This window comes from Podarcis filfolensis, assembly GCF_964270895.1.
Source record: "Podarcis filfolensis genome assembly, chromosome: 5".
Lineage (NCBI taxonomy): Eukaryota > Metazoa > Chordata > Lepidosauria > Squamata > Lacertidae > Podarcis > Podarcis filfolensis.
Window position 1 is genome coordinate 30253330 of NC_139608.1, and position 24740 is coordinate 30278069.

The 24740-nt window shown below is 47.2% G+C and overlaps 2 protein-coding genes across 2 annotated transcripts; both read left to right on the top strand.

Annotated features, from left to right (window-relative positions):
- The first annotated feature begins 2758 nt into the window (after positions 1-2758).
- Positions 2759-7478, top strand: LOC310762673 (uncharacterized protein). Its single transcript, XM_083614000.1, has one exon. It carries the CDS (start codon positions 3137-3139, stop codon positions 3935-3937), a length of 801 nt encoding a protein of 266 aa, XP_083470126.1. The 5' UTR covers positions 2759-3136; the 3' UTR covers positions 3938-7478.
- A 4469-nt stretch (positions 7479-11947) lies between these two features.
- Positions 11948-14485, top strand: LOC310763163 (RING finger protein 228-like). Its single transcript, XM_083614973.1, has one exon. The coding sequence runs from the start codon at positions 12289-12291 to the stop codon at positions 13249-13251; it is 963 nt and encodes a 320-aa protein (XP_083471099.1). The 5' UTR covers positions 11948-12288; the 3' UTR covers positions 13252-14485.
- Positions 14486-24740: the final 10255 nt, after the last annotated feature.

The window sequence follows — 24740 nt, forward strand, 5'->3', positions numbered from 1 at the left end:
ACAGGGTTTTATTTCTTTCTCACTTTGTGTCCCTGAATCTGCTCCAGAGGGTTGGAGAAACCCAATAGCATATTTAGGGTGTGTGTGAAGAAGTTACATTGCACAGCTAGAAGTGATTGTACAGGCATAACCATTTAGTTTAAAACCGCCCACTGTTTCCACATCAGATTCCCGGAACAGTAGGATTCCTGCAGCCTCCCAGGCTTTTTACAGTCCAGCTAAGAACATAAGAGGAGTTTGCTGGATCATGCCAGTGGCCTATCTAGTCCAGCATCCTGTATTCACAATGGACAACCAGATGCCTGTGGGAAGTCCACAAACAGGACCCCAGCACAAGAACCCTCTCCCCTCCTGTGTTTTCCAGCAACTGGTTTTCAGAAGTGTCAGTGCGTCTGACTGTGGAGGTAGTGGCTAGTAGCAATAGCTGGCCTTGTCCTCCATGAACCTGTCTAATCCTCTTCGAAAGCCATCTAACTAAAAACCCAGCTGCTCAGATTCAAACTCCCATCAAACTGTTTCTCTGCACCTTCCATCTTCCAAGCCTACCAACCACAAAGCAGCATTAATATTCTCTCATTAAAGTCCACAACCAATGAAAAAGAGAGCAAAAGTAGCTGCATTAGGCTGAATTAAGAAAAGAATTCCAAAATGCGCAGCTAGGGAATATCTTTCTTGGGAATGTCCCAAATATCCCTAAAATGTGACAAGTTTTCACGTTCTCCAGATCTTATAGTTAGGGAAGATGCTACACAAGAAGGGGGAGATGGGTGTAAAGCTGGTGTTGCATCCATGAGATCAGCTTGTAGATTTAGGCCCAAGAAGGAGACAGTAGGCTGAAAAAGTTCATCCCAGGTGCTACAAATATTAGGTCACACCCTTGGATTCTGGGACAAAGAAGCAACGGCTGTTTGTCATCTTTGAGAAAGCGAAGTCAATTTGTTTATCAATGATAGGCTCATTCTCAATAAACGGCACATCCAAAATCATAATAGGTTGGGAACAGCATTTGTACTTACCTGTTGAACTTACTTCATCCTAAAATGACTATCCAGGCCATCCATCCATCTGTCTGTCTGTCTGTCTGTCTGTCTGTCTGTCTGTCTATTTATTTATTTGTTTCTATTATAATCATGGAAAACCTCTAACTGGTTTATTTAATGTAAAAATCATTTTGTGATAATCTGTTGGACAGAGCATGCTAGCCTTTATTTAGGTTTCATCACAGAATTCGCCCCAACCTTGAAGAAGGACTATAGCCCAGTGGTAGAGCTCATGCTTTCCATGCAAAAGGTCCCAGGTCAAATCTCCAACATCCTGAGGCAGGGTTGGAAGGGACCACCTACCTGAAACTCAGGAGATTTCCAAGTGGGCCAGGGACAGACTCTCAGTTGGAACTCAGGAACCCTTCTTCAAGTTAGTGTAGACCAGCCTTTCTCAACCTTGGGTCCCCAGATGTTGTTGGGACCCAACTGCTCCTGCTAGCTGGATGGCCAGCTGGTCTGTCCCAGGAAAGGCAACTTTCCTGTGCTCCTAATCCCTGTTTACAGAGGTCTTTCATTGACAAATTTTGGTCAGAACTCTTTGGTCAGAACAGAAACAATGTTTAAGCTTGTGCATCTTTTCTCTGAAATCAACACAAAAAGTTTCATTTCTCATATGAATCCCCTCCTCCCCATCACAAGGAGAAAGTGTATCTTTCAGGAGTAATGTGCGAAGAAGTAATAAGACTTGGTCAACCAAGCACAGGGACACAAATCAAGATGTCATAGTATGGTTACGACATCTACCAGTGCTGCAGATGCAAACCAGGTTTAGCTATTCAGGATCTGAATGCCACTTTCATCCAACAAGATGGGGCAGAGGATGCACAGGTACACTGGATTTGATTGAAGGTTTGGCTGCTTTAATAATATTGAAGGGGCAGCTCTTTGAACCACATGAGTAGTAAGGCAGAATTGAAAGAATGTGGATGGGAGCCAAAACGAACCACAATGCTCTTCCTACTGTGCACTCTCAGAGGGATGGAAACCTGTGGCCCTGTGGTGGTGGTGTACTTCAACTCTCGTCTTCCCTGGCCAGAGGAGAGAGAGAGGAGATATGGTAGCCATCTTCAAATATCTAAAGGGCTACCATATGAAAGATGGTGCAAGCTTGTTTTCTCCTGCTCTGGAGGTTGTGACCGGAACCAATGAATTCAAATTACAAGAAAGGAGATACTGACTGAACACTAGGAAGAACTTTATGACAGTAAGAGCTGTTTGACAGTGGAAGAGACTTCTATGTGAGGTTGTGACTCTCCATCCTTGGAGGTTTTTAGGCAGAGGTTGGATGTCCCCCTGTCATGTATGAGCTAGTTGAAATTCTTGCATTGCAGGGGGTTGGACTAGATGACCCTCAGGGTCCCTTCCAATTCTATGATGATGTGAGTTGGACTCCAACAACATCTGGAGGGCGGTAGGTTCCCCAGTCCTGCCTTGAGTGCCTCAGCGTCATATGTGGGTGATTTTCTGTGCCTCCTTCCCACCTTCAGATTTTAGGAGGGGTTCCAGAAGATAAACACATATTGCACACTTTTACAGAACATCCGGAGAGACAGCCCTCCTTTATCGAAATTCAAATGTGTGTGTGTGTTTTGTTTTTTAAAAACAACCACCAAAATCCTTGCCACATGCAGGCTTTCTATCCGCAGGGGAAGGAAGGAGATGGAAGGGTTACATCGTGAACGATCGTTTCCGGGAATTGACGCTGGAATCACTGCTTGGCATGTCCGTAATCCATGCAGAACCCCCTCGAATGACATCATCGACCAGCTCATGATGGATGGGGAGGGGGAGCCTCCTGTGGCTACACTTGGAAAGGACCGCTATACGATCCAAGAGACCCGGAAGCAGTGACGGGGGAGGGGGAACCACGCAACCTGAAATGCATTGAGAGAGGGAGGGAGAGAGACGACCACCTGTTTTGGCTTCAGCGCCCCTCCGCCGCCAATATCCCCCCGCCCAGCATTTGCTTTTCCAGCCACGGAGCTGTGGTTTTTCCCACCACCCCCTTTTCCCGTGAAGCCAAGCCAGCCGAGAGGAAGGCCGAGCAGGGCAGGGGGTTTCCTGAGAGGCGCCCCACCCCCTCGGATGAGACGATGGACGACACCGCAGACGATTGCGGCGGCAACAGCTTGAAGGCAAAAGCAGGTCCGGATGGGGAGCCGGAAGGTCCCCAAGGGGAGCCCACGGGGGTGTCCGCCCCTCCCAGGACGGAGGAATGCCGAATCTGCTACAGCCCTTTCGACGTGGAGTGCCGCCCGCCGCGACAGCTCGAGTGCCTCCACACTTTCTGCCTCGATTGCCTGAGCCAGGTACATCAAGCCGAGCGCTGCAGGCGCGGCCTCCGCCACAGTAACCCCGGCGCGGCCACCATCACTTGCCCGCTCTGCAGGCACCGGACAGCCCTGCCAGACGGCCGCGTGTCCAACCTGCCCGTCGACCGCGCACTGGCCGCCACAAGCTGCCCGCTGCCTCCAAAGCCCTTGCAGCCTGTTCGGCCTTCGCAAGCGGCGGCCCAGCCTGCCCAGCAGCGCCCCCTGCCGGACCAGGGCGGCGGCAGGAGCAGCGGCGACGGGACGGCGCCCCAGCCGCTTCCTTCTTCAGTTCCCGACGGAGAAGCGGAGCCGGGCTCGGGATGCCACACTTGCCACGGGCGCCCCCAGAGGCTCGTGGAGAAAATTCCTTGGGTGTGGGTCGCCTTCTGCCTCCTCTTCGGGGCGTTCTTCTCCATAGCGTTCATTAGCGCTCTGCTGTGGAACTGGAGCCCGTGGGTCCTATTCCTGGGGGCCTCCCTCTGCTGCATCCTGCCCTGTTGCCTCATCCTCTGCTACACAGAGATTAGGAGATACCAGAGGGAATCCCCTCCTTGCCCACCCTGCCTGGTCCTTCCCTTTTAGGTTCTTGCATCAGAAGATGTGCTGGTGGACTTCTGGCCCGTAAGGGCTTAATGGGGACCGGCCCTACCGTTAGGCAAAGAGCGTAAGAAGAGACCTGTCAGATCAGGTCAATGGCCCATCGCAGACCAGCTTCCTATTCTCACGGTGGCCAGCTGAATGCCTACAGGAAGCCTTTCCATTTCATGCACAGAAACCAACCAGGCTAGCAGCCGCATTGTACTTCAGCACTGCTGAAGGGACAGCAGACTAGCTTAAAGTGTGTTGGCCAGGGTAGGACGGGGCTGGATGGCATGCACAGCTCTGCCCTTCAGCACCATCCCCTTGCTCCCTGCCCACACCTCACTCTGCCCAATAGGCTGGCCCTATTAGGGGTGCCATGTACACTCAGCAACGATTGCTGCGGTTTTTTTATTGCCAGGGAGGGGGGAAGAGGTCCATGCTGGTGTTTCTGCCTAAGCTGCCAAAATCACTCGACTGTGCACCCTGAATTGGGAGAGGGGCACTTTATGCTCCGTCTAAGGCAGCAGATGATCTATAATAAATATGTTAATTTTGAAAATGCCACAAGACTTTGGGTGGTTCCCATTTTCTGGCTCTCATTGTAATATGAACCCCACCCCTCCAGTACAAGTGGGAGATAACCGTAGAAATCAATGGAACAGAGTTTAATGTGTTTCCATCTCCAGACAAATAATAAAAAGAGAGGCATTTAAGCCATTTCTTTATCATCATCATCATCATCCTTTGAAAAATTGCCCTGCTATTGCAAATACTAATGCAAAAGCATCCATTCCCGTGTTGGAAGGGGTTGTGGCTGAGAGATAATGGTTTACAACAGCCCTGTCAATACTGAAATTATATTGCAGTTTGGAGCTGAATTCATTGTGTACAACAACCTTCCCATGTTGCCCAGTTACATCATATCGCCTGCTACAAGTTGGGAGTCAGCCTAGGTTACAGTGCAACTGTGTAAGGTAGTCCGCTCTATTATGTCCCTATTGAAGGCTGGGGAGCTGCTCTCAGAGACACTAGTTTGAGATGGCTTTGCACTGTAGTCTACTGTTAATATTGCTGGTAAGAAGTGGGGCTGAGGCTCATTCACAGTCAAAAAACAGCTCATGCAAAGTGTAACGCAGTCCTTCCAAGTCAGTTTCAGTGCTCCACTGCCTTGCCTGCAGAAAAGGCACACTTTAAAATATTCCACAACTAAATAAAAAAAAATCAAAAAATCAAATGTTTCACATAAAATAAATGTGAACTTTTATTTTTGCTTGTACCTTTTTGTTTTGGGGTGAACAGGCTGGAGCCTGATCACAAATACAGTAAAATATTTGATTTCTCCATTGATTTCTCTGGCCAGTTCTCACTTCTGCCCTGTGAGAGAAGAAAATGAACTTTTAAAAGACTGCTGAAATCAGAAATTAAAGGGATTTGTCTCCATATAGAGAATTATCAGTGTTGTTGTTGTTGTTGTTGTTGTTGTTAATAGGTTTATTACTCACTTGTTACCAAGATTTCAAACCGGTTTATACTTAAAAACATAAACACCATTAAACATTCATATAAATCATTAACATTTTCATGCAAAAATCCACAAGGTATATAGATGCATCTACAAAAACAGCATCTTATAGCATGAGTTACATTGTAGAAAATGTACATAAATGTGTATGTATGACATCTTGCAGTGTGGCAATGCTCCTCTTCAGGGTTCCACTCCTTTCTCTTCTTCTCACCAGCAGTCAGACATTTTGTTTTTTGGTGGGAAAGACATTTGCCCCATAGTTTTTCTCCCTAAATATTTTTTGTACTTCTCCTAAATGTGTTGATATCCCCTTCTTGTTTCTTGGTAATGACACTTTGGCTGCATAAGAACCAACACCCGAAGAACTGATTTTGCTATTAATATCTACAAGGGGAACCTGCAACAAAAAGTTGCAGCATGAAGTGCTTCTGCTCATGGCTGGCTAGCTGCAGCCCTGTCTTCTTCCAGGACAATCCAGTCCATTTCTACTCCTCCCCTGGTTTTCCTTCCCTCTTGGCAACATCCAGTCAGCATTCCACTGCCAATGAGTATACTCTGTCCTCCCGATGATGTTCTTTCTATACTTCTACAAGCCTTGGGCTTCCCCTAAACCTGCTCAAAGCTCCCTCTTCTGCATGGACAGTGCCTTTTTGGGTACATATAGTACTACATAAGGATTAGCACTCAAAGAACTGAGATTGCTAAATATATGCAAGTGGGGACTTGCAATCAAAGGAAGCCCCTCACCAAAGCAAATAGCTGATTTTCCTCAGGACTGCAGCAGAGGAAGAAAGAGGGTTGTCATAGCCTCAATTCAGGTGTGGCCTGATCCCATTATCACTCCCACAACAGATGCAATTTGCTTTTTTTTTTTTTTTTAATGAATTTTCTAACTTTGGAGCTGTGCATCCACTGGAATTTGAATGGATCATTGTGTTGATCAAAAGTAGGGATGGGGAAACAGGGACCCTCCAATTGTTGTGGGACTCCAGCTGCCATCAGCTCCTACCCAGAATGATAAAAGTCAGGGATGATGGAAGTTGTAGTATGTATCTGTAGATGGGAGGGCCGCTGGTTAACAACCCCTTACCTCAAACTCATAACCTACCAAGTTGCAGGGATAAAAGTTAATAAATTGAACATGGACTATTGTGTTTCTGTACAACATTTTGAGCGTGCAGTAGCTATCTCGCTGAGGTTAGAGTCTCCCAGTCTTGCTAGAACTTTGAACAACAATGAGTGCCTAAAGCAAATGTAAACCCCATTCCTGTTTCTGAAGAAGCAGCTACACCAAATGAGGTCTGGGACTCAGAGTGCCTTGTGGGCAAAGTTCTAGTTGCGATTCGCCCAGCTTATTTCCAAGAGGGAAGGGGGAAATGCCTTTGATCCACCTAATTTTCCAAGGAAAACTATGACAATGGCTCAGTGTGTCTTGAAGCTCCTATAGTTTCCAAGCTGCTGTGTCAGAGTGTGCTGTACATTTGCTGACCCCTTTGAGTGAGTCAGTATATTGGACTAGGACCTGGGTTCACGGCTCCATTCATGAAGCTCAATGGATGGTCTGAATAAGGGGGAGAACTATGTATTTTACTGCCTTGAGTTCCTTGAAGGGAAGGTAGGATATAAATGTAATGCTAAACTAAATAAATAAAGATAAATAAGGTAAAGATAAAGGATAAATGCTATGTAAAGGAGCTCTGTAAACTGAACGTGTATACTCAGATGATATTTACCTGTATATTTTGCATTGTAACTGTTCCAAACATATCTACCTTAGGTTTACACGTAATGCCTTTTGAAAGTAAAACTCCAAATGCTGCTTAATCTGAAGTCCTGCTTGCTGTGCTTTGAGATTTAAAACTATAAATGCTCTAAAATATTCCTGTCTGAATCTGAGATTTCATATGCATGATTTGAACTTTGGAAAACTGTGTAACATCTGCAGCCTGTTAGCCATGTGACTATGGCTAGGGTTTGCTTGTATACAACTTGTAAAATAAAAGGCTGTACATGGGAGCTTGAATTCAAGGGTCCTTTGAAACATTCATTTTAGATTATGCAGAAGGAGGGAACACCCCATGCTTAGAATGCATGCTTCAGTGTGCTGTTTTTTCTCTGTAATATTTATGGTATTTAAATATGTTTGATTGTGACTGTCATAACTGCAGTCCTTTTGTACACAGCATAAGCACCCTCTGATGTCATTCAGTTTTTTGGGTGGGGGGAAGGGGTGTGTCATGTAGAGTTAAGAAGTGAGAGGTTAAATTGTTGAAATCCTTATAAATAACCTTACCAATGTGTTACCTTCAGAGCCCAATGGGGCCAGTTTGCTTACAGGAACACATTAGCCTCTCAACATTTAAGTCTGTGGAACTGGCACTTTTATAAGTGCCACATAATGTCCATTGTTTCATTGCAATGAATCGATCCTTTGTGTGGCCGTGCTTTTTCTCTGGAACTCCTTGTCTAGTAATACTAGGGACCATTAGTATACCGCACATCTAGGAAAATGTATTTAAAGCATGTGGTTTCATACTAGTTTTCAAAGAATGCATGTGTGGTGGAGAGGCCCTTGGACAGCCTCTGGTGATGGAGCCACCATCGAGAGCTGATGAAACCACCAGCCAATCAGGAGTGAGAGAGAGGGACTTTCTGTCACTGTGGGCAGATGATGTCTCTGACTGAGAGGGTTCAGATAGGGACTATCTGTTATTGAGGATAGAAGGGACTTTCCATCAGTGTGGGCATTGGGGGGTTCTGACTATCTCCGTGGGCTCAGACACGGATTACCTGTCAGTGAGTATAGATAGGGACTAAATGTTACTGTGGGGAGCTGGGAGCTTGGACTATCTAAGTGGGGTGAGCCAGGTAGTGCAACTCAGTTTGGATTCCCTGAGAGGAAGCTATATCTTGGAAGGGGCTACGTGGGTGTTGCTAGTTAGGACACTGATAGCTATTCCAGTGGAAAAAGTCTTCCTGAGACTTGGTTTGGAAACTAGTGCTGCTTTGAAATTCTCTGTTATGAATGTGTGTCTTAAAAGAAGCTTTGTCCTCACTTGTGAAGCTATCACACTTTAAACCCTCATAGAGTGTAAATAAATAAACAATTCAGTTTTGTTGCAGAAGTGATTTCTCATACTTTCACCCACTGGATGGGGGAAGAGTGGCTATCAGGCAGCCTTCACAGAAGCACAATACTTTGCTGCTGTTTAATAATAATAATAAAAACATTACCAGAAATAGTTAATTATAAACCTCTCCTGAGGTTAGAAAAGGGAGGGGTTTTTAAATCTATGAACACACCCACAAAATCGGTCATGTTACCCAGCACCGATCTTCAGTGAGGGTGTCCGTCACAGCATGTCATAGCCTGTTTCATATTTGTTTTCGCCATCTTTGGATAGGTCACAATGGGTTTTTTATTATTCATTTTGCCTCAAGGCAAACAAGAGAATTAAAATTCTTTTTTTTTTGTATCACATTAGCAAAAGCTGTGATGGAGTGTGATTCGGTTCCATTAAAATAAATGAGCCCCTTGCAGTTAAGATGTGGGTTGCATCTTTGCGTAAAGGGAGCACTTTAGAACGGGATCTGCCAAGGAAATGGAGTGTGCGATTGAAGGGCAACAGTGAGTGAGCCATTGCAAGTGTTCCAAATAAGGCGGAAAGATCTCTCATGTAACATTTTATGTTGCTACTATTTGATGATATTCTGCTAAGCTGTTTTGTGCCTCATTTGTGGAATGGGTGGTTCTGGGCCTGGACTTAACCTTGGGTGTCTAGGTGATGGCTGTAGCCAGATGCATCTTTGCCCAGCTTGGGCTTCTCCACCAGGTGTGTCAGTTCCTGGAACTTGAAAATAACACACGCTTTCAAATGTGGACCACTGCAGCACACTCTATGAGGCTGCCTCCTGTGTCCAGGAGCTTTAATAGGTCCACAAAGCAGTGAATAACAGAGCAATGCAATCCTCCCCTTGTGCTGGACTAGGGATGGTGGGTTTGGTAGGTGTCCTTCTGCCCAACTACCCTGGCTCAGCCAGCCTCCCACTAGTTGCAAGATGGGGAAGTGCCATGCTGGCAGATTCCCTGCTGGCGGGAACCAGCGGAAACCCCCCAGATGGGGTGTTTGGAGGGTGGGGATGGGATAGATCCTGAGCTGTTTCCTTAGCTGCCATGTGAAGACATCTGATCTTTCACCTTCCACCATGGCTGCTGTGATAGCTCAGTTGGTTAGAGTATGGTGCTGATAAGTCAAGCTTGCAGGTTTGTTCCCTGTATGGAACAGCTGCATATTCCTGCATTGCAGGGGGCTGGACTAGATGATCCTCAGGGTCCCTAACTCTACAATTCTACGATTCTATGATCAGTAGGGCTGAAGATGTGGTAGTAGCCCAGCCATTATGCCAAGCACTGTCAATGGGGGCAGGTTAGGATTGTTAGCCTGAAATTATTCACAGCAGGCTGCCTGTTGGGAACATAGAACACCATGTTATTGATGATAGCTTCCAGTTGGTTTCAAATCAAAATACTGATGATTACTTTATGTATGGCATCGATTGGTAATCTGTGGTCATCCAGATGTTGGCTGAGGCTGATGGAAGATGGAGTCTAACAACACCTGGAAGGCCACAAGTTCTCCATCCCTGCTTGATGGTTTGGGGTCAGGATATCTGAAGGATCCTTTCTTCTGTAACTCTGTAACTCTTTCTGAAGGGAAGTCTGCTTTGATCTCTTGCTAATGCCCCTGAAGCATTTTTAGGAAGGCTTTTGGGCACTAAGTGTTTTAAGTCTGATTGGAAAATTGTTCTAATGTTGCTGGAAATTGGTCTTAATGGATGTTGTTATTTGTTGTCTGTGGCTTTGGATTATTCTGGGTTTTGTTTGTGTTTCTTTGCTTTGTATTAGAATTTTGTTTCAGTCTTTTCTTATTAAGATCTGCCTTGAACACAGCTAGAAGAAAGATGGGGCAAAATGTTTTATATGCTTTAAAAATGAAAACCAACCAGTCACAATGCTACACAGTGGAGGCAGAAAAAGGTGCATAAGAAGGTACCTTTGGTCCATAAAGTCTAGTGCTGGCTGTTCTATGGCAGGCAACAGCATCACTGCAGGGTCAGGGATACAGATGTGCAGTTGGTAATTTTAGGCTCTGGGCTTAATGCTCTGCCCTCTTCAAATGGCAATGTGTATGAAACGGAGGTAGTTGTGTAAGCACCCCTGCCTTAGAACATCTACCCTCAGCCCAAGGTAATAAAAAAAAATACATGCCAAAATTGTATGTGCTATTAATAACAAAAATAATGTTGTTCCCCTTTAGGTGGTGGTTGTGGGTTAAACCACAGAGCCTAAGGCTTGCCAATCAGAAGGTCAGCGGTTCGAAACCCCGCCATGGGGTGAGCTCCCATTGCTCAGTCCCTGCTCCTGCCAACCTAGCAGTTCAATAGCACGTCAAAATGCAAGTAGATAAATAGGTACCACTCCGGCGGGAAGGTAAACAGCGTTTCCGTGCGCTGCTCTGGTTCACCAGAAGCGGCTTAGTCATGCTGGCCACATGACCCGGAAGCTGTGCGCCGGCTCCCTCGGCCAATAAAGTGAGATGGGCGCCGCAACCCCAGAGTCGGCCACGACTGGACCTAATGGTCAGGGGTCCCTTTACCTTCCCGCCTCTTCACTCTTTTTTGACAATACTGAATTTTATAAATCGTAATGAAAAGTTTGTTTTACCCCCTTATGTGCATGGCATGATTTGCAGCCACTTATTAAGTGCAGCCATTATTTAAACATCCATACAGCGGAACCCAAACTTTTACCAAGTGTGGCTAATAATACAAACATGGGGCTTAGTGGATAAATTAACAGCAAGATACCTAATGGTAGAGAAACAACAACAAAAGCAGGCAGCTTTCACAAAAAACGTGCTTCAGACTAGTTTATATATAGCTCAGTTGGTAGAGCCTGAGACTCTTCATCTCAGGGTTGCGTGTTCAAGCCCCACATTGGGCAAAAGATTCCTGCATTGAACTAGATGACCCACGGAGTGTCTTTCCAACTCTATGATTCTCGCTCTCTCCATACCACTTCTAAAAGAATAGTGCTGTTAAATAAGCTTTATTTCACACAAGGTTCCAAAGGAGCATGGGAACCTCCTGGCACTCACGGGCGGCTATGGACGGGCACCTTTATTTGAATGCGTTTTGAATTAGTGAATTTAATGTATTGTGCAACTAATCTGGTGGGGGTGGGGGAGGCTCTCTTGCCTCTTTACCTTTCTCTGTTATACCTATATAAATATGCACACGCATTTGAAAGCACTTGCGCGCGCACACACGGGATGGGGGTGGAACGCCTTGTCCGCATAGCAGCACTTCGGTGCGGGTCTCGCTCCCCGCCGTCTCCCCTTCCTCCGCTCGTGCCGGCGCTCCCCCCAAACCCGCCCCCTTAAGCCAGGCGGCAGCTTCCGGCTTCCCTCTCCGAGGAAATGAGCTCACGCTCAGGCAGGCCGACCGCTTCGGAGAGGGAGTGGCGGGGCCGCCGCCGCCGCCGGAGAGAGCCTCTGGCCGCTCGGGCCACGGGAGGGGGGCTACCCGCGTGACGTCACCGGGCTGGGGAGAAGCAGCCTTAAGAGGGGCACCGGAGGCGGGGGAGGGGAGGGGAGTCGTGCTGAGATCCAAGCCATCCCGAGGGGGTGCCGAAGCCTCCTTCGCCAGGCAAAGGAGAGAGGAAGGAAGGGGGAGCATCACGCGCAACTGCGGCCAGCTGAGCATGTGAAGAGCCCGCGGAATCCCGGGGAGGGGGAAAGAGAGCATCTCCCGCCCCGGCCCCCTGATGCGCGGAGGAAAGGAGGACAGCATGGACCAGCAGGCAGAGCAGGAAGCCTGCAGCCCAAGCGAACTCGAGGGAGGGGCTCGGCAGGATGGCAAGGAGGGGGAGGCGCTGAAAGGGACCGAGGCGCAGCCTGTTCCTCCTCCTCCTCCTGCTGCTGCAGAAGCTGCCATCCGGGCGCCTTCCGCGCCGCCTTCCGCGCCGCCGCAGCCCGAGGCGCTGCTCAGCTCGGGCGAGTACGAGTGCCGCATCTGCTACAACTTCTTCGACCTGGAGCGCCACGCGCCCAAGCTGCTGGAGTGCCTGCACACCTTCTGCCAGGACTGCCTGGCGCAGCTGCACCTGCGCGGCGGCGAGCACTCTCCGCGCGGCCGGGGCGCTCCCCCCGACTCCCACCTCACGTGCCCGGTGTGCCGGCACCGCACGGCCCTGCCCGACGGCCGCGTGCACAGCCTGCCCGTCAACACCAAGCTGGTGGAGGGCATCTTGCAGCAGCTGCGCGGCTGGGCGCCTCTGCTGCGCGACCTGCGCGCCCAGCGCCTGCTGCTGCTGCAGGTGCCCCGACCCCCCGCCCGGCAGCCCTCGCCGTCGTCGGACCGCAGCAGCGGCGCGGCCACGATCACCGTGGGCAGCCCGGACGCCTCTTGCTCGGAGGACCCCGGCGACGGCCACTGCTGCGCCTCCTGCCGGCGGAAGGCGGGATGCGTCTGCCTGGTGTTCACCTTCCTGGCCATGGTGCTGCTGGGCTTCGCGTGGATGGAGTGGCTGACGGGCTCCATCTTCCTCGGCGTCGCCCTCGTGCTCCTCTTCGCCTCCACCGTGCCTTTCATGTACAGCTACAAATCCAGGAGCGAGCCCAGGACTATCTTCTTCGCCAGAGCGACGGCCGGCGGCTCCAGGGAGGTGGCGTCGGGGCGCAGCACTCCCGCAGGCCGCGTGTCTGCCGAGGGCAGGAGCCGCTGCTAGACTGGCGGGGTTGGGGCGGCCTCTCCGCTTTTAATTTATTTATTCCTTCCTTTATTTCCGGTGCATGATAAGCTGCATGATGTTTAAGCAGGTGGGGTCTTCCCCGCTACATTTGCACAGCCGGGCTGGGAAAAGCTTTCTCTTCCGAATGTCTCTCACGTCGGGCGACTATTAAAGGCATAGGAGCCTGGTTAGAACAAGAGATGTGGCAACCCGGACGCTTGCGATTCCTACCCTTGGCAGGGTTGCCACCTTTTCCCCTGGCAAGGTTTCTGATTTGCATGCTAGGTAGGAAGTATTTTTGGGGGGAGGGAGGGGTCCATAGCTCTCCTTTGCATGCAGATCACAATTTCAGCACTAGTTAAAGGGACCTTGAGTAGGTAGGCAGGGAAAACTCCAAAATCCACGTTAGGGCAATGTATTTATTGGGCCAACCCAAATGACACAAAATAGTGTGTGAGATTTTGAGCTCTTCCATGTGATTAGATGCGTGAAGAGTTCTGGAGAACTTGGAAGTTTCCACACTGCTCTGGTCTAATAAAAGCATTGCCTTAATGTGGTTTTTGATTTCTTCTTCTTATGGGCTACCCTTTGCTCTGTGTAGGGCTGGGAAAGACTCCGTAGAAGTGAGGTGGTCAATACTTGTCCATTGGCAGCTTCCCACATTCTTGTGGGCAGGCCATGAGGAAGAAATCTCCCAGCTTGCCACACAAGCTGGGAGGGTCCCAGAGGTTGGAGAAATAAAAGAATGAAACTTTCATCCTCCTGAAGGAATGATGGGCTGGAAAAGTCTTAGGCCAATGACCTCTCCTGCAGAGTTCCTTTTTGCATCTGGACTGGACTTAGCCCTGCCATCTATTTGTTGTGCCAAAGTTAAAACTCCAGGAATGTTTAAAGCAGAGTGAGTTTCTGTAGAGTGCCTTTTCTCACTTCTTCCAAGGACAATCCTCATGCACACCCTAGATTAGTTGGTGCACCTTCCAAGGCAGACAAATGCTTTCCTCTCTCAGAAATTATGCACTGCTCCCCCAAGGCATACTGAAGAAATGTGGTATTTGTTGCGTGGCACCCCATGCAGTTGATCATGATGTAGAATCAAATGCATTGCTATATTTTTGTGGTTAAAGCTGGAGCAAAGCTGGGGTATGGGATAGGCCATTCAAAGAGGCAGCTCTTTCATGTCACATTCCTTTATTCTTGTTCTTTGAAAATGAAAGAAGTGGTTAGAAAGTGATTGCAACTGTCTGTCTTTCTGATGTGTAAGGTGTGGCAAAACCAGATCCACTTATTGTTCCTAGGGATTTCTTTGCCATTCATATTTCCACAGAGATGACAAAAGAATTGGAGCTAGCATTATGAAATGCAAATAAGAAATGTGTAAAACTGCCATTTCTTATGTTACCATTTCTTTAGCGGATGCGGCGCTGGGGTGCAAATATCTGCCTAGCACCCCCAAATTACCACAGATAGCGGGGGAGGGGCGAAGCTGCAAACTGCCAGCCATCGGGTGGGGTGCAACTCTCCCCCATGCTGCTGCAGGAGAGCGATCCCTGTAGAGGCTTGGGAGGGAAGCTGTGTGCCTGCCAGTCATATGGTTGGTGGTGCGCAGCTTCATTCCTAAGCCTCTGCAGGGATCGCTCTCCTCTCAAGGAGGCTTGGGAGGCAAGCTGCACACCCGCCAGCCATATGGTTGGCAGGGCACAGCCGGCGGGCATGCAGGGATAGGGGAGGCCACTGGCAAAGCCACACAGCTCCCCCACTCACTGGGGCGCCCCTGAGAGGCCAGCGCCCTGGCGCGACGCACCACTAAGCCCTATGGGAAAGACGGCTCTGCACATGTACAGTATTTGAATGAGACTATTCCCAAATAAGAAAAACCTGGATAAGGCTGAGGAAGTGGCTTGGTGTTGGGGGTTGTATGAGTTCAGAGGAAATGCCCTTCCACTCCATCTGTAAGACAGTGAAGAGGACAGTTCACCTCCCACTCCAACTACACAATCAAATAGATAAAGCAGAGCTAGAGCTGTTGCTGTCATCATCACCTAGGTGTTCCACTGGTGCTCACTCTTCTTGTCAACTCCACTTACTCTTTACACCTTCCCAAAAATTTCCCCCAGCTCCTTCCACTCACTCACTGAGCTCATTCCACCCCCATGCTGTCCAATTGTCAATCTCTGATGTCATAGTGAGGTCAGGACTTCAAAGTGAAGCACAGAGCTTTGAGATTTCAGTGAAGGTCTGAAGGAGATGCGGGAGTGGCTGGATGTGAGCGCCCATCTGCCCATCAGCTTGTCAACCCCACCCGACTCAAGGTTTAACAGAGCTCACTAAACTGCTCTGTGAAATGCCTCTCCTCCCTACAGGTGTGTTTAATTGGGACGTGAGGTGCTTTGCCCAGTGAGCTGCTAAACTGCTGGGTTAACGGCTCCTCAGCCCTCCATTAAAGCTTGCAGTGGGTACATTTAACCAAGGCTCTATTAAACACTGTGCCTGGGCTGGCCTGTTTTTTCTCATGCTGCAGTTAGCATGGCCGCCAACATGTTACGTCCTTATGTATATAGGGAGATACTACTCTGCTATCATCTTTTGAGTTTCTGACCAATTGTTTGACACTTTATTCATTTTTTTAAAAAAAGCAGTGTTTAAAGTTCCTTAAGACTATTTATCATACCAGCAAGTATTTAGTTATTTCTTTGTTTAAAGAATGTTTGGCCTACTCTTCAGCCAAAAATAAATAAATAAAGGCTTGCAGAGGAGGCATCTGAAGGCAGCCCTGTTTAGGAAAGTTTTTAATGTCTGTTGTTTTATTGTATTTTTAATATTTTGTTGGAAGCCGCCCAGAGTGGCTGGGGAAACCCAGCCAGATGGGAGGGGTATAAACAAATTATTATTATTATTAGTAGTAGTAGTACTCCAGATCAATAAAAGCAAGACAGTGCCTTCCCTCAACTTACAATCTAGAACAGCTGTTCTCAACCTGTGGATCCCCAGATGTTGTTGGACTACAACTCCCATCATCCCTGAGCTCTCGCCTTGCTAGCTAGGGATGATGGGAGTTGTAGTCCAACAACATCTGGGAACCCACAGGTTGATAATTGCTGATCCAGAAGACAGGACACAAAAAGAAGAGGCAGACAAGTAGATAAGGCTCCCCAATGCAGACAGAAAGCCCTCAGTTTATGGAGTGCAGTGGGGATGGACAATGAGGAGGTGGAGACCACAAGCTCATCCCTGTTCCCTCCAATGTCACATAAGGAACATAATGCCTGAAGAAGGCTCTGCTATTTGTTAGAATTGGAACTAAGATAGATGCTATGTTGGGTGTTATCCAGGTCCATACAAATCAACGAGACACATTTGTCAATAGCTTTATCAGGATGTGGACCACACCTGTTGAGGAGAGGAAGCACTTTAGAATAACAAGTACTATAGAATAATACGATCTGAAGAGAAGCCAGAGTATAGAGATCAGTAGTTGTTTTTTAAGTACACCCAGGGAAAAATACTAAAAGTGAGCTACTGATTTGTTTTTGGGTTTTTTGCTATTTTTGCACCAAATGCACTTTTTGGGTTGGGTGGGTCAGACATCCAGGTACCAGCCTTTCATTGTATTGATTCATCATATATTTGGGGGCTCTCTGAAGAATGCATGCCTTTTCCCCACTGAAAATACTGTGTGTGTTTTCACAGTAGATAATACTAAAGTTCTGTCTGTGGCAATTAATATGTGATTGCTAATTCACATGTGCAAGCCATTGCTTGATGCTAAAGTTAAAAGGGCTACTGCCACCAAAAAGTCACATAGGCCTTGTTCAAACGTGCATGCTCATGGCTGCAGTCTTGTGGTGACTTTCATATGTAAACAAGTCATTACAGATGTAGAATCATCAGTAGAATCTTCAGAACAGTGATCTCACCTCAGACATAGTTCACACATTCAGTTGTCAGTACTCAAATTAGGTTTGTGTGTGAAGCTACAGAAATAGTGATGAACACACATATGTGAATTTCTTCTGAACATGCATGTGACATAGATTTTGTCCACATGTCTCTCAAGCATGGTAAAATTGCTCCTGGACTGTGCCACTTCAGGCTGATGTGAGACTCAAATGATAAAATACCTTCCCATTATATGTATGTGTGTGTGTATACATATATATATATATATATATATATATATATATATATATATATACCTTCCCATTTATAAAATCTCCCTTCACAAAGAAAATTTGATGTCAGGGAATCTCTACAGCTATCGATGTGAAGGGGACTTCCATTTTTTTTTGTCCCACCACCCAACTGAAATTTGAAATGTCCAGGAACTGCATTACCATATGACTGGCTTTTTCTGTGTAGAGAAGCCCTAAAGTGTGTGTGATTATGATAGATTATTTAATCTTTATCAGGCTTTGTTTTTGTTTGCTGCTGACTGAATAATTGGCTGTGGATAGCTGGCTTATTCTTAAATATAGGCCCATAGACCTATGTTAAAGGTAAGTCAGCTCAACTGGATTCTGTCGTTACACTATGCCTGCTTCTTACACACTTTCAACGTATGTGCTTTTAGCTATTCTCAGGCAATTTGGGGATGCTCTAATGAGACCTTGCAAGAAGTCAGATTGTTTCACAAGGTCTCATGAGAGCATCATTAGCACTCCCAGAGATGCCCACTGAGTGAGTCTTGCAGAGGAAGCAAGGCCAGGAGCTTATAAACTCTTTCCATGTTGGCTCTGAATGGGACTACTAGAGATGCTTTCTCTTCTCCTCACCAGCTGCCTTGTAGAAGGCAGGCTGGCTAGTTGTGAGGCAGTTAGGTGGATTTCTATGGATTATAGGGGTGTATGCAAGTCCCAGATTTGTCTATTCATTATAACAGGCACATGGAGTCTATGCAACTGAAGCTTACCATGCAACTGAAGCTACCATTTGATGTTACAAGTAGACCACTGGCAACCAATACAATCCACATAGAATTGGAAAGGTTTGGATGGAAATATTTACCATTTTTGTACCATTGTGATATGTGGGCACATTCTTGGTTTTTTTGCTACTACACAAAAACAAAATAAAGCACTCCCCTTCTTCCAGTTTCCATTAGTGGTGAAGGCTGCTAATCATAGACGGGCATCGCTTATCATGGGTGATCACTCCTTCTGTAGCAAAGTATTCACTGATAGGGAGTTTTTAAAAAACGTATTTTATACTCTACAAGTAATTGTGTGTTGCTTGCTGCCTTGAGAACCAGCACTTAAATCACAACTGAATGGACATGTGAGTGAGGATAGCCTGTTTACACTGTGTTGCTTTGAATGAGATATGTATTCTAATGTGCACCGGCATCTTATTTGTGTGGTAGACCTGAATCATAATAAGTGAAAAAGAAAAGCATTCTTTGCACATCAAGGGAGCAATCCTATAGCAAGATCTGGCGGGATGAACATGGTCAGGAACCAGTGGATCTCTAGCTGAGCTAGGAGATTCCTGGTGCAGTCAGGCTGTGCTGGTGTAGCTCCCTATCCTCAGCTCAGACAGAGATATTCTGTCTCCCTCATTCCAGCTCAGCCAGGACAAAGCCAGCTAAGTGGAGCCTAGCAGGTCTTAAGTCAGTGTCAAGCCCTAGAAAAGGGGCATTATGGGGGTGGGACCATAGAGCAGGGATTTGGGCTTGATCTTAAGCCCATTCAACTTGGTCATGTGACCTGGGACCCTGACATCAATTAAACTGGCAAAAAGAGTGGTGTAACTATGGTTTGTTTTCCCTCTGCCAGTCTTAGGTTGCCTCAGTCAGCAGTAGCCCTGCTCCAGAATGAAGCTTGGATCCGCCATACTTAACCCTGACTGAGCTTAACATTACACCAGCATCTTGTGCATAGGATAGCCCCTTTATAATGTGCTTAGGGTGGTTTCTCCTTCTTGACATGCTTAAATGCTATAATACAGATTTATACCTAAGCTACTTTTTGTACCCCTCAGATCTGGATTTTTACTTAACTGCTCTCTTTCATAAGCGATTATTGTACATTTAAAAATGCCACCAGTGATTGTGCAACCTGCTAATTAGCACTTGATATGCAAGTATTTTTGTGCATTGCAGGGTACGTCTTTCAGTGCCCAGTTTATGTTTTAAACTCATTAGCTTGTTAATTTATTACTAGGAATGAATAAGTATTTAATGGCAACAATACATGAAAGTTGAGTCAGATACGTTTGTGTGTGGTTATACTTCTGGACTGTGAATGATTCCTTGGTTTTGCTCCCTGTTCTGTTCAGTGCATAGATGAGGCCATTGAGTGAGACCATATGAACACATGGTGTTCAGGAGCTATCAGTACCAGTGGCGTAGCGTGGGGGGTGCAGGGGGGGCCGGCCGCACCGGGTGCAACATCTGGGGGTTAGGGTTAGCGGGCGCAAATCCACGGGTTAGGGGGCGCAAATTACTTGCCTTGCCCCGGGTGCTGACAACCCACGCTACGCCACTGATCAGTACTATGGTGACACGCATCAGCACCTCTCCTTTTCATCTGATCCAGAGCTGAGTGCTTTCCCACTGTCTGGCCATGGTTAGAGACTGGCTGTATAGAAAACATTGGAAGTTAGGACAGATTAAGGTAATCTTTCATAATATGACGCCCTGTGTGAGGCCAGCATTTGGTGCCCCCAAATGGATCTTCTCAATTATGGATCTTCTCAATTTTGTTGTTTTTTTCATTTTTTGTTATTGATTTTCCAAATTTATAGCAAACATAAACAAACAGACACAAATCCTAATTATAATAGTTCTGCTTTTGCTAACATTGTTAGGTGACTTCCTTGAATGCCCCTGGCTGAGTTTCAATGTATATCATTGTAACAGTTTTCCAAAACTAATTTCTCATAAAATTTACTTGGTCAATTAACACCTTTCTTTCTTTTCATATTAACTTTAAACATATTATTCTATAACACCACATATTTAAATCCTAAGCCAATCTGGTACTTGCAAGTATTTCTATTTAAGTTATCTTAGCATATTTAGCTAAATAGTCTTTAAATTTCATCCATTCCTCCTGGTGCTCCTCCTCCTTCTGGTCGCGGACTCTTCCGGTCAGGTCGGCTAGCTCCCAAAAGTCCATTATCTTCATCTGCCATTCCCCCACTGTTGGTACTTCTTGTGTTTTCCAATTTTTGGCCCACAAAATCCTAGCAGCAGTTGTGGCATACAAAAACAATCTAGCATCTTTCTTGGGCAATTCCAGACCTATTATTCCAAGAAGAAAGGCTTCTGCTTTCTTAATAACATTTTTTTCAATTCATTATTAATCTTCTCCCAGAAGACTTTTACCTTGGGGCAGGTCCACCACATATGATAAAAGGTCCCTTCTTTTTCTTTACATTTCCAACATAGATTATCACTATTGTGATAAATCTTTGCTAGTTTTACAGGGGTTAAGTATCATCTATACATCATTTTCATAATATTTTCCTTTAACACCATACATGCAGTGAACTTGACCCATGGATCTTCTCAATTTTGTGCCCGCTTGGCTCAGCATCCTGGGTGGGGGAACCACCCACACCTCCCTAAATCAGGTGCTGAGATCAATATTTCCTTGTAAAAAGATACTGGAACGTCCGTAATCGATGGATTCACCCTTCTCTGGAGACTGAGGCATGGTGTCATAAGATGTTCCTTGTTTTACTTGTCTACACACCTAGACGGTGGCATTGGCCAGAGGTACCTTCCACCTACTACCATGACCCACCTATTTTGAAGGGGATCTCCATAATTAGGAAATCCATGCAACCCCATTCTTCATGCCCAACCCTAAATAGAGCATTCTGCACTCCAACCAGCCATTGTCTTTCAGTAGGACACCACACATTAAAATACATGTACAAGATTGGGATGCTACCTTATGAACCCTAGTGATCCAAAAGGTGGCTAATAATTGTGGGAATGTTCAGGGAGGCAGGAGAGGGTATATGGTTTAATAATATCCTTCCTAACTTGCATTAGCAAGTCCCTTTGCTTAGCAGAGTGCATCCCCCTTTTTAATACACAGTGGTTAGCTTGTTGCAGGCTAGTTTTAGCCTCTCAAGAAGAATCCTGGTAAGATCCCTTCTTGTCCCTCTTAAAAAGAATAGACATGACAATCTTATTTAAAGTCAGTAAAAGAAAGTTTACTCACAGTATCATCAGTTCACAATTGGATCCCTGGAGGCAGACTTAGGTTACAAAAGTATATATACACATGGAAGTATCCTATAAGGGAGTTAGTTCATTTGTCCCTTGTTAGCTGAAAGCCAACAGGGCATCTCTAGCTGAAGAGATGTTGCTTCTTTGAAGAATGGAGTCAGAGAGAGAGAGAGAGCTGTGTCCCAGGTGCTTTTGTCAACTGGGCAGGTATCGTCACACCCATCTCTAGTCACATGCAGAGGAAGTTTGCCCCAGCCTAGGAGGAAACAGGAAGTTTACCTACAGGCTGGTGCAAACATTCCTCCTTATGTCCACTCTAGGAATGTTGTAAAAAAAAAGGACCCTTGACCATTAGGTCCAGTCGTGTTGTACTTGACTGCTATGTGTTTCACATCACACAGTAATGATAGAGACTGCAAGGAAATTTTGTTTTCAGAAGATTTAGTATAGAGCTGAATACATGTCAGAATCCAAGTTCCCAGAAGTAGAATAACTGAAGCAGTTAGCACAAATGTTGCTGCTTATTTCACATCATGATGGCTCCTGAGGAATCAGTCCATGTTCTAATACACTTTGAGCAAATCAAAGTGTATTTGATTGGTGCCTTATTGGCACCTGTGAAACCAAGTTTCTCCCCCAGCACCCAGTGTTGCAGGGTGGCTGCTGCTGTTTAGGGTTCCAGCCTCATTAATGACTTGTGCCCCCCACCCCTTATATGGTTCCCAAAGGGTAGTTGAAATGGAGCAAGTAGATATATGCCCCAAGAGAAAGATTTGGCACAGAAGAGAGAAAGAGGCTTGGAGATGTATAGCCATGGAAAAGGCTGGTGTAGACAGTATGGCAGGACTGGGGAGGTACTGGGGACCAGAGAAGGTTCTCCGTGGTTGAGAATTATTATATAATAATAAAATAATAAAAATAATGCAAACGCAGGTGTTAGAAAATATTGGCTACTAAATCAGTAGTCCCACTTCGCGGGAGGGCATTAGCAGCGGAGGAGGCACTTCCAAACGCACAATTTCGGAGATATGCGATCACAGGGGCGCTCATATTCGAGGAAGGGGCGCTACCATAGGTGCCATAGGTAGTGACTCCCATGAAGGGGCACAGCACCCACAAATTTCGGTGCCAGGGCCATGCACGCTGCATGGCACCCACGGCCCCGGGCACCCACTGTCGCGAGGCCAAACTGGCACTCCTGGGAGCTACTGTGTGCTGGGTAACACCGTCGGTAAAGCTTGACGGTGGGACGTGGAGCCGCCAGAGAAATCTGAAGGGAGAGGGGGTGTGTGAGAGGAGCCAATAGCAGCAACAGCCAAAGAAGCACGCCCGTTTACAGCCAGCTGCCCGCACAGCATCATGGGGCGGGGAGAACCGCGTCGCCTCCAGATCTGGCCCTTTTGCACCAGCATCCACGTCGGGGAAACGAAGCCTTCCGATGAAACGAAGTTCTGACGGCAGAACAGGCGGAGCAAACAGACCAGGAGAGCAACAGCCGCCAGCATGAGGAGGAGGAAGCGATCCAAGAACCCCAGCAGCGAGGGCGGCCGCCTCCTTCCTCCCCTTTCCGAGAGCGCGAGCGCCGCATCTGCAGCAAGCCTTTCGACGGGGAGGCCGCGCGCCCAGGCTGTTCGCGCGCCTGCACTGCAGCGCGAAGCAGAGGCAGCAAGAAGACCAGCGCGGAGGATCTCGGTGGCGTCCGCGTCACGTCCTTGGCGGGCAGGCACAGGCCGCCCCTGTGGGATGGCGGAGAGCGCAGCTCCTCGACGCCAAGCTGGCCCGCCCTCGCCTTCTGCGCCGCTACACCATCCGTGGACGCCACCTGTCCCCTGTCCTAACGTCCAGCGCCCCCTGCCGGAGGAGAGCGGCGACTTGTTTGGCGGTAGCTGTCTCTGCAGCCAGCAGAGATTTCTTGCCGCGGCCTTTTCTGCGACCAGGGCATACATAGAAATCATAGAATTGGAAGGGACCACGCAGGTCATCTAATCCAGTTTCCCCAAGCTAGCCAGAACATTCCGACTGTGCCGCCTGCGCCTTCAGCTACGAAGTTTACATGCAGCTCTTCCTGGCCTCTCCGACGCTGTCGTCCTGGCCTTTCTCTCCGACGTGCTTGCCCCACTACACAGTCAGCTAGTGGCCCGGGAAGCGCTGCCGCTGGCCCGGGAGGGAGCAAGCAGCAAGACTACTCAGAGCAATCCTATGCAGAAGAAGCTTGCATAAATCAAGCCAGTGTCAATTAAGATGGCGTTCTGCGTCAGCCTGGGAAAACAAGCCTTTAAAACAGTGTTCTGCATTATATTGTCAGGCCACAAGACTGAGCTGAATGGGATCAGGACCCAGTCCAAGAAGTCCTCCCTCTCTGCTTCTGCCTCCACCATGCCCCCAGAACACTCCTTGGGGGAGACTTTCATCAGCCTTGGTTTAGCAGGCTTTGACTGAGCTGGGTTGGGTTGGGGACTAGTTCAGGGGTCAGCAACCTTTTTCAGCTGTGGGCTGGTCTACTGTCCCTCAGACCATGTGGGGGGCTGGACTATATTTTGAAGGGGGGGATGAATTCCTATGCCCCACAAATAACCCAGAGATGCATTTTAAATAAAAGGACACATTCTACTCATGTAAAAACACGCTGATTCCTGGACCGTCCACAGGCCGGATTGAGAAGGCGAATGGGCTGCATCCGGACTAGCTGAACTCATCTGAACTGGAGAGCCACTGCATCTTGTCATAGGGTTGTTCCCTTAAAACATGCACCTGAACAGATTTTATGAAGCCTGGATGGCATTGAGTACCAGCATAATAACACTTTATATTGAGCTTCCTGAACTGGTAAATTCAGAGCATTTTGTGCTCAGAAATGCTGTGTCCTAAGTCTCTTTCCCACCATATACTTATCACTGAGATTATCTTACTGAAATCAATTAATATTTTTATGACTTTTTGCCATCAAGCCTTTTGCCACAGAATCATTGAGTTGGAAGGGACCCTGAGGATCATCTAGTCCAACCCCCAGCAATGCAGGAATATGCAGCTGTCCCTTACAGGGATCGAACCTGCAACCTTGGTGTTATTAGCACCATGCTGTAACCATGGGGGGGGGGTTTTGCAGTATTTCTATGGTATTTGGACAACAAGGCTCTCATTTTCATGCTTAATACTTGAAGAGATTGCTGTACTTAATAGCAGCAAAACAATACCATTGAGTCAGTTTTTGTGTTTGTTGGGGAGGGGAGGGAGAGAGACAGAGAGTCTTTCCTGAACTCCCAAGTGATCAGCAGAGATTGCTTGACTCTGTCCCTTTTTGTCAGTGTAT

What these genes read in the sequence shown, in the direction of transcription:
- LOC310762673 (XM_083614000.1), top strand. Translation starts at nt 3,137, where the DNA reads ATGGACGACACCGCAGACGATTGCGGCGGCAACAGCTTGAAGGCAAAA.
- LOC310763163 (XM_083614973.1), top strand. Translation starts at nt 12,289, where the DNA reads ATGCGCGGAGGAAAGGAGGACAGCATGGACCAGCAGGCAGAGCAGGAA.